At 38.7% G+C, this 18020-nt stretch overlaps 1 protein-coding gene across 1 annotated transcript; it reads left to right on the forward strand.

Annotated features, from left to right (window-relative positions):
* The first annotated feature begins 13192 nt into the window (after positions 1-13192).
* Positions 13193-13654, forward strand: LOC110796773 (uncharacterized). The gene has a single exon (XM_022001859.1). The coding sequence runs from the start codon at positions 13193-13195 to the stop codon at positions 13652-13654; it is 462 nt and encodes a 153-aa protein (XP_021857551.1).
* Positions 13655-18020: the final 4366 nt, after the last annotated feature.

Here is an 18020-nt window from a genome sequence, read left to right on the forward strand (position 1 = left end):
ATATAAATTTTAAATTTTTTATGCGATTTGTTCAAATAACTTGCACGCACGAAGCAATGGACGCTTCGTGTTACCCTTAAGGGGTGTTGTATAATGCGGGCATGCGACGACGAGCAAGGGAGCTCGTCGCCCGTGCGGCACGAATGCAATGAGCAAGGGCGTAGTGCACGAGCACAAGGCAGCAGCCCTGCCTTGTGACGTGTGCCACGAGCAATGAACGGATGGGCATGGGCGAGGGGCGAGCCAAGGCAGTCGCGTGTGGGCAGCAAGCGAGCTGCGCCACAGCGCGCGCTGCCTCGCACAACAGCGCGCAGCCTCGTGCGCAGCGAGCGCAAGCTCGCGTGCCACGAGCGCTGCGCACAGCATCACTCGCGCGCACAGCGCGCGACGTCGCCCGCCCAGCGAGCGATGTCGCGCACCAGCGAGCGATGGCTCGCGCGCGCGCAGCGAGCGATCTCGCGCGCCAGCGAGCGATGGCTCGCGCGCACCAGCGAGCGATCTCGCGCGCCAGCGAGCGATCTCGCGCGCCAGCGAGCGAACCAGCGCGCCCAGCGAGCGATCTCGCGCGCGCACTGCGAGCGATAGCTCGCGTGCGATGGGGCGCTGTGCGGAGGCTTGCGTATGGGACAGCAGCAGCTATGCAACGAGCGCATGGGCTGCACGCACATGGCCAGCAATGGCTGTGTGCGTACAGCCCATGGGCGTGCAACGCGTAGGGTGTTTGCGTTTCGATTAGATCGTTTTGAATGTTTAATTTGAAAATTTCAGTTCACGTAATTTTAATTAATTTTAAAATTAATAATTTGAATTAATTTCTTGGATTTTAATTTTGAATATTATAATAAATGGAATTTATTTTACTAAAATTAAAATCATGAATTAATTTAAATGCGACTGAAATTAAATTAAATTTTGGATTCAATTATAAATTTATATGAGCTTTAAATTTTAATTAAATTTGTATGTTTCCGGTTAGACTAGAAATACAATTTTATGTTTAAAATTAGTAAAGCATATGAATTTATTGGTTTGAGTGGGAGCACTTTTTAGTCATAAACTCTTGATTAGGTCTACAAATCCTTAAGGTTAAAACAACTCGATTAGAATTAATAAGGACTGAATAATTGGTAGATTATTGGTGCCCTTGATTAATTGCTGCAAATGTTTACGTGATGCATAATGTGTTTAACTAACCAGCTATGTGGGCCATTCATGATAATGAATGGGTGAATGGTATATATTGTATATGTACTGTTTTGCAGGTTATGAAGTGACTAGTATGGCCCAAATAGGATAGAAAATATGGTCTGCGTACCATTAATTTGAATGTAATTGGTCTAAAGTACCAAAGTTGTTTTTCAATTCAAATATGGTCTGCGTACCATCAAATAGTTGTAATTAGTTATAACTTATCCTATTTGAAGAAAATGGTGCCTCCCACGGAGATTTTCAAGACGGACTTTGAAGTCAAAGCTTCAAGATGAAGTCGGGCCATACTAGATCACAAATATCTTATGCATGTTTTAAGTTATTTATTGCTTTAAATATGTCTTAAAATGCATGAGATCAAAAGCTTGATTATGTTGCATGATTAAGGATTTTAGTTCACTTAAAATCTAACCAACATAGTAAGAGCCTTAAGTTCCAAACTTAAAAAAAATTGAGTTAAAAGGTGCCATGCCAAAATATACACTTGCTTGGATATCCTTTACATCAATCTAGTAATAGTTTTCGCTCAGCGAGGTGTTACTTATTGGTCCTAAAGGGGCAAGGTACACAAATAATTGTGAGTACATGTTAGTTTTGGTGAAACTCAACGATATAAGTAAGGAGTCCTTTTATGTCGTGGCAAATTCGATAGGTTTACCTAATAAGTTCTTAGACGTACCTATCAACCAAGAATAGTTTCTAGACTATTAGCAAAAGGCTTTTGCTTACCTAAGATGTTCTAGGATTAAGTCGACAAACTGTGCTTAGTTCTTCAATGATTTTAGGATCTTGGAATCATTTTATTCACACCTGCCGGAACACATAACTTGAATAAAATGCTTAATAAACATTGAATTATGCATGAATGCTAGAATTTAAGTTTATTAAGAGAAACTGTGAATGGTTATTTATTTGTTTATTCTTTTCAATTGTAGTTTTTAATATGGCAAACAACAATTCATTCAACATTCGATCAATTCTCGAAAAGGAGAAGTTGAACGGGAAAAACTTCCTTGACTGGCAAAGGAACTTGCAAATAGTTCTTATGCAGGAAGAAAAGGAGTATGTCCTAGATGAGGCGATGCCCGAAGCTCCAGGCGACGGGATCACTCAGGCAGCCCTCAATCGTTGGATTGATGCCAACAAGGATGTGAAATGTCTAATGCTCGCCACCATGAGTGCGGATCTGCAGAAAACGTTCATCAACTCAGATGCTTTCACAATCATCAGTGAGTTGAAGAACATGTTCCAAGATCTGGCTCGAGTCGAAAGATTCGAGACTCATAGGCAAATTCTTGAGACCAAGCTTAAGAAAGGCGAGCCCGTAAGTCCACATGTTCTCAAAATGATTGGACTCATTGAGAATATGAGTCGGCTGGATCAGCAATTTTCTCAAGAAATGGCTATAGACACCATCCTCCATTCTCTTCATAGCGGGTATGATCAGTTCAAACTGAACTACAGTATGAATAGTCTGGACAAAACGCTCACTGAGCTTCACGGTATGCTGAAGACCGCTGAAAAGACGCTCAAAAGTGATAAGCAAGATGTGCTTATGGTGCGTGGGGGCAAGTTCAAGAAATCTGGAAAGAAGAGGAATGCTAAGAAAGGTGGCAACAAGGCCAGCCCAACTAAGCAAACTGGCGCCAAATCTGCAAAGAGGAAGGTCAGTCAACCCACTTCTGAATCCGAATGCTTCTACTGCAAGAAGAAGGGGCATTGGAAGAGAGATTGCTTGAAGCTAAAGGAAGATCAGAAGAACGGAACAGTCGTTCCATCTTCAGGTATTTTCGTTATAGACTGTATACTTGCTAATTCAACTTCTTGGGTATTAGATACAGGTTGTGGCTCACACTTATGTTCCAATCCACAGGGACTAAGAAGAAGTAGAAAGTTAAGCAAGGGTGAAGTCGACCTACGAGTGGGAAATGGAGCACGGATTGCTGCATTAGCTGTAGGAACATACTATTTGTCGTTGCCCTCCGGGCTAGTTTTGGAACTGGAAGAATGTTTCCATGTTCCAAGTCTTACTAAAAACATCATTTCAGTTTCTTGCTTAGATGCTAAGGGATTTTCCTTTATAATAAAAGACAATAGTTGTTCGTTTTATTTTAAAGAGATGTTTTATGGATCTGCTAGATTAGTCAATGGACTTTATTTATTAGATCACGACAAACAAGTATATAACATAAATACCAAAAAGGCCAAAAAGGATGATTCAGATCTCACCTATCTGTGGCATTGTCGATTAGGCCATATAAACTTGAAACGCTTAGAAAGACTTCAAAGGGAAGGAATTCTAGAACCATTTGACTTAGAGGATTATGGTAAATGCGAATCATGTTTACTTGGCAAAATGACAAAGCAACCTTTCTCTAAAGTTGGAGAAAGAGCAAATGAACTATTGGGTTTAATCCATACAGATGTATGTGGACCAATGAGTACAAATGCTAGAGGTGGTTTCAGCTACTTTATCACTTTCACTGATGACTTCAGTAGGTATGGTTATGTCTACCTAATGAAGCATAAGTCTGAATCCTTTGACAAATTCAAGGAATTTCAGAGTGAAGTAGAGAATCAATTAGGCAAGAAGATCAAGGCACTGCGGTCTGATAGAGGCGGTGAATATCTGAGCCATGAATTTGATGACCATCTGAAAGAATGTGGAATTCTATCAGAATTGACTCCTCCTGGAACACCACAATGGAACGGTGTGTCAGAACGGAGGAACAGAACCTTGCTAGACATGGTCAGGTCAATGATGGGTCAGGCCGAACTTCCATTAGAATTTTGGGGACATGCACTAAATACAGCTGCACTCACTATAAATAGAGCTCCGTCTAAAGCTGTCGAAAAGACTCCATACGAATTATGGTTTGGAAAGCCTCCAAATGTGTCTTTTCTTAAGATTTGGGGATGTGAAGTATACGTCAAACGATTAATTTCAGACAAACTTCATCCAAAATCTGACAAATGTATCCTTGTGGGCTATCCAAAGGAAACAAAGGGGTATTACTTCTACAATACATCGGAGAACAAAGTGTTTGTTGCTCGAGATGGTGTCTTTTTGGAGAAAGATCACATTTCCAAAATGACAAGTGGGAGAAAAGTAGACCTCGAAGAAATTCGAGTCGAACAACAAACTCTAGAGAATGCTCAAGATGACATTCAGGATGAAACTCAGAGACCTTTAGAAGAATCTGGTGAGAATCATGGTCAATCTAGAAATGTTACCCCGCGTAGATCGCAAAGATATAGATCTCAACCGGAAAGGTACTTAGGTATTTTGACGAACGAGAGCTATGACGTTCTATTACTTGAAAGTGATGAACCTGCGACTTACAAGCAAGCTATGACGAGCCCTAGCTCCAAGCAATGGCAAGAAGCCATGCAATCTGAATTAGACTCCATGTCTGAAAACCAAGTATGGGATTTGGTCGATTTGCCAGATGGCTACCAAGCCATTGGAAGCAAATGGGTTTTCAAACTGAAAAAGGACAAGGATGGGAAACTTGAAGTTTTCAAAGCTAGATTGGTTGCGAAAGGTTACAGGCAAGTCCACGGTGTGGATTACGATGAAACCTTTTCACCAGTTGCAATGCTAAAGTCTATTCGAATAATGTTAGCAATCGCTGCATATTACGATTACGAAATATGGCAGATGGATGTCAAAACTGCTTTCTTAAACGGCGTTTTAACAGAAACTGTGTTTATGACACAGCCTGAAGGTTTTGAGGATCCAAAGAATGCTAAAAAGGTATGCAAGCTAAAGAAGTCAATCTACGGATTGAAGCAGGCATCCAGGAGCTGGAATATACGTTTTGATGAAGCAGTCAGTGACTTTGGTTTCATCAAGAACGCGGACGAATCTTGTGTATACAAGAAGGTCAGTGGGAGCAAAATTGCTTTCCTAGTATTATATGTCGACGACATATTGCTTATCGGAAATGACATTCCTATGTTGAACTCTGTCAAGATTTGGCTTGGGAAATGTTTTTCGATGAAGGATCTAGGGGAAGCACAGTACATATTGGGCATCAAGATTTACAGAGATAGATCTAAAAAGATGATTGGACTTAGTCAAAGCACTTATATCAATAAGGTGCTTGATAGGTTCAAGATGGCGGACTCCAAGCGAGGCTACCTACCCATGTCTCATGGAATGACTCTAAGCAAGACTCAGTGCCCAAAAACACTTGATGAGCGTAGACGAATGAATGGGATTCCATATGCATCATTGATTGGTTCAATAATGTATGCTATGATATGTACACGCCCGGATGTTGCGTACGCACTCAGTGCTACGAGCAGATACCAGTCAGACCCAGGAGAGGCGCATTGGACTGCTGCCAAGAACATTCTGAAGTACCTGAAAAGGCACAAAGATGACTTCCTGGTCTATGGTGGAGATGATGAATTAATTGTTAAAGGCTATACGGACGCAAGTTTCCAAACCGACAAAGATGATTTCAGATCACAGTCTGGGTTTGTCTTCTGCCTCAACGGAGGAGCAGTAAGCTGGAAAAGTGCTAAGCAAAGCACCATTGCGGATTCTACAACTGAAGCGGAGTACATTGCTGCACATGAAGCAGCAAAGGAAGCTATATGGCTAAGGAAGTTCATAGGAGAACTTGGTGTAGTCCCCTCCATTAAAGGACCAATAGCCCTGTATTGTGATAATAACGGAGCTATTGCACAGGCAAAAGAGCCTAGACACCACCAGAGAGTCAAGCATGTACTTCGTAGATTTCACCTTCTACGAGAGTTCGTTGAAAGAAAAGAAGTCGAGATAAGCAAAATTGGAACTGATGACAACATATCAGATCCATTAACTAAACCTCTGCCGCAAGCGAAGCACAACTCGCACACTGCAGCTATGGGAATCAAGCATATTGGAGAATGGCTTTGATGTCTCTGTTTAATGTTTTAAAGTTTTAGAGTTTAAATCTTTGTAAAACATTATTGGTTAATCATTCACAATAAATGAAAGGAATTCATTTTTCCATTTAATTTGTGGTTTATTAAATGATGAGTCCCTTCAACTTGACGATATATTCAAGATAGACTGTCAGGACCAGTCCTGTGACTAAGAAATGTCTATCAAGTGAACTTGAATGTCAAAGGTTGAAAATGGTCCCCAGTCGGAGTTTTCTATAAAATTGGACGCATAGAAAACGTTAGACGATTAGAATGCAAGATGACTAGTAGTTCTGTTTCTTGAACTATGTGGACATGGCAATGTCATAATCATTTGCATAGATACTTACTTTGGGAAGACTAGTATCGGACAAGACCTATGAAACTTTACTGTAAGAGATGAAAGTCTGTCATAAGTAAATTTCATTAAATTATTAGACACTAAATCCTCAATACCTGAGTGATTTGAGATTACTTGTTTGAGAACTGGTTGCTTTGACGTTGACCAACCGTCGCACCGTAAAAGGAGGCTATAAAGGCAACGCTCAGGTAATCACCTATCAAACGAAGTCTAATCTCAAGATCGCAAGATTGGGATTGTCCTCCCATAAATCGGGATGAGATGCTTAAAAGTTGTACAAGGCCACTCGGAGAGCTAGAAACTGTGAAATGCATGGCCGTGCTCGGATGAATCATAGGCTATGATTATCTGTTTATTTGATCAGTTGAACTCTGAAACCGAGGAACACCTCTGGACATAATAAGGATGACAACTCTTACCTTATGTTCAAGAGCAAGCATCGAGCGACAAAGGAATTAGGAAATGCACACTTGTCCCTAAGGACAAGTGGGAGACTGAAGGAAATAATGCCCTTGGTCCAAGTATGCATTCTATGTTAAGTCTAATAAATGCGGTTCAGTATTAATTAACAAGTTAATAATTCAGTGAGATCAAGTGAGCTGAATGCCTAGCTAGAGGCCGCTTCAGTTCAAGTGGAATTAATGATATTAATCCACAGCTTACTCTTGACTGAACCCGTAGGGTCACACAAATAGTACGTAAACGGATCAAGTATTTAATGGCATTAAATACTCCATCTATGAATATTCGGAACCGACGGATCTTGGTTTCAGTGGGAGCTAAGATCGTCACAGGCAAGAAATGAATACTCCGGAAACGATGATATTGCCGGAAACGGAAATATGGATCGTATCGGAAATATGAATATTATCCAAGTCATAGATGTTGCCGGAAACGGAAACATGGTACGTATCGGAAAATATTATTGGAAATGGAAATATTACCAGAATCGGAAATATTGCCGGAAACGGAAATATTGTCAGAATCGGAAATATTGCCGGAATCGGAAAATAATTCCGAAAACGGAAATATTAAATATTTGTTCGAAACGGAAATTAATTCCGGAATCGGAAATATTAAATATTGTTCGTATCGGAAATAGATTCCGGAAATGGAAATTTAATCGGAAGCGTATCGTACGAATTAGCATCGGACGAGGCCTGCCGGACGAAGGCCCAGCACGAAGCCAGGCCATCGCCCAGCAAGCACGCACGCCACAGCCCAGCGCGCACAAGGCCGCGCATGCGTGGGCCGCGCTGCGTGGGCTGCTGCTCGCATGCGTGGGCAGCCCTTGTGGCTGCCGTGTGTGTGTGAGTTTGAGCTCATGCGAGATTCCTGAATCTGCAAGAGTCAGTGTATGATTAAATGTCTATTCCTATTGGATAAATTGATTAAGTAGAATTCATGTAGAATTCTAATTCCAATTAATTCGCATCCTACTAGGATTACGATTCCTTTTCCATAACTCTATAAATAAAGGCCTAGGGGTTATAATTTATACATAAGTTTAAAAGTATTCAAAAGTGAGGTTTTTGAGAGAAAATTCAAACACCCATCTTGCCCCAAAAGTGCCGAATTTTCTGAGTACCTTAAGGGCGATTCTAGTTGGTCAATCTTAAGGCGGATCCGGACGTGCTGTGGACTTTCTACGGAGGGACGACACTTGGAGTCCTAAAAGACTTGTTCTTGTTCGGTTCGGGCGCAGCTAGGGAAGGCACGCAACAAAGAGTATGCATCTAATTATGCTATATGATTATGTGTAAATAATATGTTTCCTGGGTTAATGGTTGTTTCCGCATGATCTATGTAAATGTCATATGTATCATAACCTAACATTTTAGATGGTCATCAAACTCGTGGCTAAGATATTCACCTCCTCGATCCGATCTTAGAGCTTTGATTTTCTTGCCATGTTGATTCTCTACTTCATTTTGAAATTCTCGGAATTTCTCAAACGATTCAGAGTTGTGCTTCATTAAGTAAATATAGCCATATCTACTGAAGTCGTCCATAAACGTTATGAAATAGCTGAACTCACCTCTAGCTTTCGTACTCATAGGCCCACATACGTCCGTATGTATTAGCCCTAGTAGTTCGCTTACTCTTTCTCCCACCTTTGAGAAAGGTTGCTTTGTCATTTTGCCAAGTAAACAAGATTCGCATTGATCAATCTTCTCTAAGTCGAATGATTCTAGAATTCCTTTCCGTTGAAGTAATTCCATGCGCTTTATGTTTATATGGCCTAATCGACAATGCCACAGAAATGTGAGATTCGAATCACCAGTTTCAGCCTTTTTGGTATTTATGTTATAAATGTGTTTGCTCGTATCTATTTTTAGAAATTAGCCACTGACCCATGAAATCATACCCCCTTCCCCAATTAACCGAATTTTTAATCCAAAATTAATTAAAATTCAATTAGGGTTGTAAATTTTACGAATTGGGGAAAGGCAAAATTAGGGTTTATACTTATCGGAAGAATCTGAAATTTTTACCATAGATCAAGCATGTACCCAGAAACATTGTGTCAAAATTTCAAGAAATTTCGAGTAGTTTAGGTCGACATTTTAATTGAATTACTGTCCGACACATTTAATTTTTAATGAAAAATTAACAAAAACGCCAAAAAACTGATGCTTCGAGGCCTGTTTTCGCAATTTTATTCTCATGAGTTGACCTTAGAAAATCGTTTTCCATCAGATTAGGGTTTTAAAAATCGAAAAAGCGAATATTTTTGATTTCAGAACTGCCAATTTCGCAATTAATCCAATAATTCGAAAAACAATTCCGAAAAATCAACAAAAATTTCAAGAATTTCGACAATGCAAAAACAATAAGAATCATGCTAATTCATGCTTTGAATACATAAGGCTCATGATACCACTGTAGGGGAATACAGTTAAACATAATAACATGTGCGGAACAATCCCCAAAGCCAGGAAACATGTATAAAGCACAGATTAAGCATACTTACATTCGAAGCGTGTTTTCCACAATAATCCGTCAACGAACACGAACAAAGAACTCCAATTGTCGTTCCTCTACATGGTTCACCGACACGATCAGATCCGTCTTGATAATCGTAGCTTAGACAATTAATCAGGATACTTTGCTTTTTGGGAAGAACTCACTTTGGAGGCACAAAGAGAATTAGGGTTCTCTGTGTCTCTAGGGTTTTGAGTAATCTGAATTGTGATTGCAGTAAGTTGGAAATTAGGTCATAAGGTTATTTACATAACCTTACTAACCGACCAAGCCCGGAGGCAAGGCCGGCTAGCAAGCCACGCGCGAGACAAGCACAGCGCGCTGGGCCATGGGCCTCGCTACTGTGGCTGTGTCGCTGCATAGGCCCGCGGGCACACGTGCAGCTCCGCTCGACCATGGGCCAGCGCTGCCGTGTTGCCTTGGCCCTTGCTTGCTCGCCTAGCGCGCGCCCATGGGCCTCGAGTGCTTCGTGCACTCGGCTCGTGGGCCGCTCTTCGTATTCGCGTTTAATATATTTCCGATATATTATTTATCGTTTCGTATACGACGAATCACCGTCGTACGATACGATTTATTCGTTTCGCCTAGATTACGAATATTCGCGATACGATATACGATTCCGATGCAAGGTCGTATCGTATAATACGTTTCCAACTTAAATCCCGAAAAGCTATTAAATGAATTTCCGATTCATTTAATCCGGTGATTTGTTACGTGTCATTGGTGTGACCTTGTAGGTTCAGTCAAGAGTAAGTTGTGAGTTCAATATCCATTAGAACTCACTGATGGGAAGCATTGCTCCAGCTAGCTGTTCCGATCACTTGATCTCACTGAATTAATTGTTCGCAATTAATCTGAACCTTGGTATTAGACTTAATGCACCTTGGGTGAAGGACATATTTCCTTCAGGTGCCCTGTGTGTCGTGCCGTGCCTTGTGCACTCGCTGCCCGCACACCCTCGCCCACTCCTCTCTTGCCCGCAGCTCGCAGCGATCACTCGTTGTGCCCTGCACTGCTGATGTGCCTCTGTTATTGTTGTGTGTCTTGCGGCACGCCAGCCCCTCGTCCCTCTCGCTCTCGTCTTTCTTGCGCACCCAGCGCCAGCCCCTCGTCCCTCTTGCTGCGCGCTAGTATCGCGCCCCTCGTCCCTCGTCCCGCTCGTTGCTGCCCCTGCTCGTCACCCTTGCCGCGCGCACACACGGAACGTGTGTGTGTATGTGTGTTGTTTTTGTTCGTTATTCAATCTTTTTCGCCCAATCACTTTAATTCGTGGTTGTTCCATGCTATAGGCCGGATTAGTATAATTCTCTTCTTCCTAGCCTATTCTATTTCAATTCCGTATTTTAAATTATAATACTATTATTGTTTTGAATAATTAAAATGCTGGGAATCGGTTATGAACACCGTACTTTGAGGATTTATGTGTTGTGATTCATTAGGCTTGTTTTAATTATTAAAGCATGAATTTTCAGATTTGTTTATTTCATAAAGGATTGATTTTTATGATGTTAAATTAGTTTTATTGGGATTTCAAGTTAGGGTTTTAACCTAGACCTAATGAGTCAATTTATTAGCACAATTAGGTGATGATTTTAATTATGATAATCAATTATATTTTCAGATTTATATAAAGGCTTAAAGTGTTGATTTTTATTGATTTTAAAGGCGGAAAAAAAGTATGTTTTCATATTAGGGATTGGTTTTGCAAATTGAGACGTTTATTTTATTGAACGATTGAATTCTAAAGTTTAAATAAGGTTTAAGATTTTATAAAGTAGCTTGAAATTTAATGAACATGGAAATAATTTAAGTTTCATTATTTTGATGATAGGAGGTGATTTCTAAGTGAGTGCTCGTATTGCAAAGTGGCCCCTACGCTTAGGTATTCAAGGTACGTACAAGTATAGGGCGACCACACCATTTGTCAAGATAATTGCATGATTGGTCGATGTGAATTATATTATGTGGATTCATGTTTATTTTGGTGAACGATCATGTGAATTATGATGTTGGACTTATTGGATTATTTGTTGAACAAGCATGTTGGGATTATTATGAGTATGGATTTCATTGTCAATCATGTTGTTCAATATTTATGCATGTATGGTTTGTTTTACATGCAAGGGATGGATTATTTATTCTTATGCTATTGTACGGGATGTCTAGCATACTTTTGAGCCAATTATTCGTACCACGTTGTACTATTTATTTTACCACATATGAAGGGTTAGCTCACGTAAGCCACCGCACATGTAGGGTTCAGTTGGGAATATTATATGAAATGAATTAGGATTTGTCGTGCAAGGGCACAACCCTCATGTTAATGGGCATGATGTGGAATCTCACTTTTGTGAGAAGAAACTTGGTAGTAATTTCACAAGTGTCTTACTTTGTTGATCACAAGTCCTAAGGCATTAAAATAAGATTGTATTGGTTGTTGTTTATTAATTGTATGTGTGTATGTTGTTGAGTCTCGAGTTCGCCTTTAATAAAATATTAATAAACGTAAAGTGCAACCAGAACAAGCTTCAAAACTCTTGGAACGTATATACCTTGAGTATGAACAATGTGGGGAGACTTGTCGGAAAGCTTGATCTCCTACTAATGATACAAGACGTTGTTTCATTTATATTATGCGCAGGAATTCCGTCGGTATGGCCCGACACTCGGTATGGCCCGATTTTATTATTTATTATTTGGTGTATGGTTGGCTCCCATCACCCTTCCTTTATGGAATATTCTTTTGGCCCGTTCGAAGCTTATTCTAATTAAATTGTGAGTCAAGATTCGAGTCAAGAGTCGAGTCTTGTATTCATGATTTGTTTGTTAATTATTAAATGGCTTTTGCATGTTGATTAGTACTTAGTGAGTGATGCATGTTTATCGTTTTGTTTCACTCTATTCTTGTAAGTACTCAGCTTTTGCTGACTATGTGCTTTATGTCTTTTGGTCATGGCCTTTGCCTTAATTACCCTATGATGATCTATCATTTGCACTTGCATTGATGGGGAGTAGAATAATATAGCAGGTTGGTAGATCGAAATCATGTGGCTTGGGATGATTGAGAGAGTTGCATGCTTTCGTACTTTGAAACTATTTTATTATACTTTAATTATGTTTGAATTCGTTGAACTTTTATACTTTGGTTTTTGGGCCGTCGTGGTTCCAATTTGTAGGAGGCCTCGATAATTTATCATTTATGTTTTTGAAAAGTTAGTTGACATTAAATTCCGCTACGTAATTCTGGCAATAGCCTTAACCGTTATCACGGTGGCGGTAATACTTTAGTAATTCCTTTATTTTAAGTTGGAAAATGATTTTATAAAAGCATGGAATTTTTAGGGTGTTACACAGAATGCAACTCATCAATCCAGTCTTGCTCAGTCTACATATGTACTGGGCTCAGATTTATGTCATTCCAAAAAGTGTTCTGCAGGATATTGTGAAGATTTGCAGATCTTTTCTATGGAGTGGTCAAGCTTTCAGCCATAAGCCAAGCAATATTACTTAGGAGAAGGTCTGTTGTGACAAGCAGAATGGAGGTTTGGGTTTCAGAGATGTGCTGCTGTGGAACAATGCATTCATGGGGAAATATGTACGGGCTCTAGTCACTAAGCAAGATAATGTATGGATTAGACGAGTCACATCAGTTTACTTAAAAGATGGGGAGTGGTGGGAGTATCAACCTAGCTCTTCTGCTAGTTGGTACTGGAGACAAATATGTGTCACCAAGGAGAGATTGAAACAGTTCTCTTTGTGGCAGAGTTGGAGAGCATGAATCGTTATTCAGTTAAGCAAGTTTATGAAAAGCTAGCTGGGGTGAAACCTAGAGTGCACTGGGATAGAATGGTATGGAACAGATTGATCACTCCCAAGCACAGGTTTATATGCTGGTTAGCTGTACAATGCAGACTTCAGACTACAACTAAATTGGCAAGGATTGGCATTAGTCAATCTTCTCTCTATATGATTTGTGGTTTAGAGAATGAAGACCATCAGCACTTATTCTTCCAGTGTCACTGTAGCTGTCAGATAATTCAGGCAGTGCAGAATTGGTTAGGTCTCTTAATGAATGGCAATTTGAACCAGTTAGTAAGGAAAACTGGGCAATGTAGAGCTTCTAAGTTCAGGAAGCAAGTGATTCTTGCAGCTATTGGTACTGCTGTGTACTTGATTTGGTAGAGTAGGAACTCTAGTTTTTGGGATAGCTACAATCCCACTGTTAGCCATATTGTGGAGAGCCTGAAACATCTGGTTAGGAGCAGAATCCAGGTGGTTCTGCCAAAATCTGTAAGCAAGAGAGATAGCATTTGGTTTACAACTTTGTGAGTGGCCTGTTGGCCTTATTGTTTTGTTTCCTGTTAGATTTGTATAGCTTTGTTCTTGTTGATTCCTAGTTGATAGGGTCCAACCTAGTTGGTTTGTATCACTTGGAATTAGCTTAAGTTGTAATTGTTTGCTCATTAATATTATATCTCTCTTGCTTAGCAAAAAAAAATGTAAGGATAATTTAGACATGAAATTTATCAAAAGGTCTTGCACGCATAAGTTGTGCAATAACTTTATCGATTTTTTCATGAAATGCCCCCGAGGCTTCACGAAACGCACCAAATACCCACGGGCGTTTCAAAAACCATAATATAACCCTGTTTTTTTTAAAAAAAAATGCACCAAATACCCTTCGATTTAACGGAAGACTAACGCCGTTAGTGGTTAGCCGCTAATTAGCCTTAATTAACCTCATTAACTCTAATTAACCCTATATTAATTATAATGAAATATAATTAATCCTTTTTTATATTTTTCCTTTTCTCCTTTATCTTTTTTTTTTTGCTTTTTTCTTATTTCTCAATCTCTTCCCTTCTCTTTTCACGATACATCTTCTCCAGCGCCCTTCACCCAGAACAACACTCCATTGTTCTCCATTCTTCCTTCAAACCCATCCTCCAAACACAATATCTGAACGAATTGATAATCACAACTTCACTACCTCCATCATTATATTACCACCACTGCTTCCCAATTAAATCCCCAATTACCATCATTACATATATATATATATATATATATATATATATATATATATATATATTGTTCAACCATGTTCTAAAATTATTCAAGCATGTTCTAAATTTGTTCAACCATGTTCTAAATTTATTCAACCATGTTCTAAATTTTCAAACTCATGTTCTAAATTTATTCAAGCATGTTCTAAATGTATTCAGCGATGTTCTAAATTTATTCAACCATGTTCTAAATTTTCAAACTCATGTTCTAAATTTATTCAAGCATGTTCTAAATGTATTCAACGATGTTCTAAATTTATTCAACCATGTTCTAAATTTAGAACAAGTCAACACATATACATATATAAATATTCTAAATTTTCAAGCTCGTGTTCTAAATTTATTCAAACGTGTTCTAAATTTATTCAACGATGTTCTAAATTTGTTCAACCATGTTCTAAATTTATTCAACTATATTCTAAATTTATTTAAGCATGTTCTAATTTTATTTAACCATGTTTTAAATTTTCAAACTCGTGTTCTAAACTAAATCAAGCATGTTCTAAAATTATTCAACCATGTTCTCAATTTTCAAGCTCATGTTCTAAATTTATTCAACCATTTTCTAAATTTACTCAACGATGTTCTAAATTTGTTCAAGCATGTTCTAAACTTATTCAAGCATGTTCTAAATTTATTGAACAATGTTCTAAATTTAGAACATGAGAACCTAGTCAACACATATACATATATACATGTTCTAAAATTTCAAGCTCATGTTCTAAATTAATTCAAGAATGAAACATGTTATAAATTTATTCAACCATGTTTTAAATTTATTCAAGCATATTCTAAATTTATTCAAACTTTCAGCATGTTCTAACTTTATTTAACCGTGTTTCAAAATTAATTCAAGCATGTTATAAAATTATTAAACATGTTCTAAATCCATTCAGGCATGTTCTAAATTTATTCTAACATGTTCTAAATTTATTCAAGCTTTCTAAATTTATCCAAGCATGCTCTGACTTTATTCAAATGTGTTTCAAAATTTATTGAAGTATGTTCTAACTTTATTCAAGTATGTTCTAACTTTATTCAAACATGTTCTAACTTTATTCAAGCATGTTCTAACTATAATCAAGCATGTCCCAAATCTATTCAAGCATGTTCTAAATTTATTCAAGCATGTACTAACTTTATTTAGCAGTATTCAAATGTTATACAAGCATGTTCTAAAATATATTCAAGCACGTTCTAAATTTATTAAAGTATGTTCTAATTTTTGCATTTTTCAAGATCCGAGTACATTTTGAACAATCAATTGAGAATGTCACCACCACCACCGCAGACCAGTTCAGCCACCACCACCACAATCGGCGATTTCTTCCAAACTTTGGTTCGATTTTGTTCGAATTTTGAAATGAGAAATCGATTTTAATTTTGTGAATTGAGAAATCGATTTCAATTCAAAACTCGATGCTCGTATATCGAGATGTCGAATTTTTTTTCATATCAACCTTCAAAATTAGAAAAAAAAAATTAAAGAAACTAAATTATCAACCAACCTTAAAACAAAGATAAAAGGCAGAAAATAAATTATCTGCATAATAACTCAGCCTTATCGGAGAAAATAATAGTCGAAATAAGAAATTACTCCATCAACAACCAAATAACATGCATCAAGCAAATAACGCCACGAATCACGAAATGAAGAGAGGGAACAGAGCAGAGAGAAAATAGATCTTACTCAGAGTCACCAGTAAGGTCAGCGACCGAGAAGACGAAGCCGCCAACCTTGAGATCGAAAGAAAAGACGACCACACCGGCGAATTTATTTTCGTGTCACTGAATTTATTTTCGTATCACTGGAAATAGATCTTACTCAGAATCACTGAATTTATTTTCGTATCAACCACACCGGCGGCTTCTGGTTTTATTTCACCGGATTTCTAGTTCGGTTTCGCCGGATTTCTGGTTCGGTTTCGCTGCCTCCTCGCTTCCGCCACCGCCGCTGCCGCCAACGCCGTTGCCGCCTCGATGCTCGTATACAAATATATATATATATATATATATATATATATATATATATATATATATATATATATATATATATATATATATATATATATATATACATATATATATATATATATATATATATATATATATATATATATATATATGGCATGTCATATTGTAGACGCCTACTTTTGTCCCCATTCCCGAAAGGGAAGGTTCGATGATGAGAACATAATCTCCACTTGGCAACGCATCTCCTATTAAATAACGAATCTCAATCACCCTTTCATTTCAGCCAAAGCTGATATTTATAGAAACCTACTAAGAATAGTAACTACCGTAAAAGGTAGTTGTTAAAAGTGGCAAAATCATAAAAGATAGAAACCTGTCAGAATTAGGTGTTGCAATCCAACATAAATCCTAAAAGAGATAGAATTTACAAAGGAATTCTATTCCTGGTATAATTCGAAAATAAGAGTTACGTATTAATTAAATTCCTAACGAACCTAGAGTTCGTAACGGGCCCAGACGCATTCCGTCATAAGTTAATACGCACTAAAAGACTCGGATAAATCTCCCAAAAAGCTCCGTGTTCTAAGAGTCCAAATCTGACAAGAACTCGGCCCAGATCCCATTTTCAACGCCTGGATCTGGGCGCCGAAATCTTCGGCGCCCAGCCCTGGGCGCTGAAAGTGCCTGGGGCCGTTTTATCTCCGGATTCTTTTTGGATTCGTATCTTAAAATCTATCTTTCCACACACTCTTTTCCTATAAATACAGCCTAAAACCGGCGTGAAAATAACACACAATTCCATAATCTGAGTATTGACTCTAGCCTTAAGCCTAAGCCTCACGCTGCGAAATTGATCCGGCGTTCTGTCGCAATCGACCCAAAAGTCGAACAGAACGCATCCTGCCCCTTGTAGCTTGATGAATTAAGCCTAAATACTGGAACATTGTTTGGAAACCCGAGATTCGCTAAATAAAAGGAGAAATAGCAAAGCCAAGTGGTTAGTTTTCGTAGAACCACAACGCACCTCTCAAGGGTGCGTTGTAATGTGTCCCTCATATGATTTAATCTCTTTCATCACCCTTTTATAAAATTGTCAAACTATTAATTTGATTGATCTATCACGCCTAATAAGATAATACCCTGGACAATTGAATTATCATGCTAGGTACCTTAAATCAATCTAAATAAGATAATCACAATCGATTTAGTATTATGTGTTGCATATTGCTAAAATCAATTCAGAATAGTTTAATAGTTTAACGCAGGTCCCTTCAATTATTTATGCTGAGCTAGTAAGGATAACCTGCCTCTGGAGTATTATCGATGAGCACTCCTCTCGGTAGTTACAGTCCCCCGAACTCTCAATCTCTGCCCTGCGGGTGTACGTTGAGCGATCCCCACACCAGGGATCACAAGGGAACCTATGGCCGTCGTGGTCGAACATAATGGCACTCCCTTTATGTCACGATAACCGGGTTTTGTCAGTTTTTCTCATTGTCGTTAAAAAC

The sequence above is a fragment of the Spinacia oleracea genome, chromosome 2 (genome assembly GCF_020520425.1).
Source record: "Spinacia oleracea cultivar Varoflay chromosome 2, BTI_SOV_V1, whole genome shotgun sequence".
Taxonomy (NCBI): domain Eukaryota; kingdom Viridiplantae; phylum Streptophyta; class Magnoliopsida; order Caryophyllales; family Amaranthaceae; genus Spinacia; species Spinacia oleracea.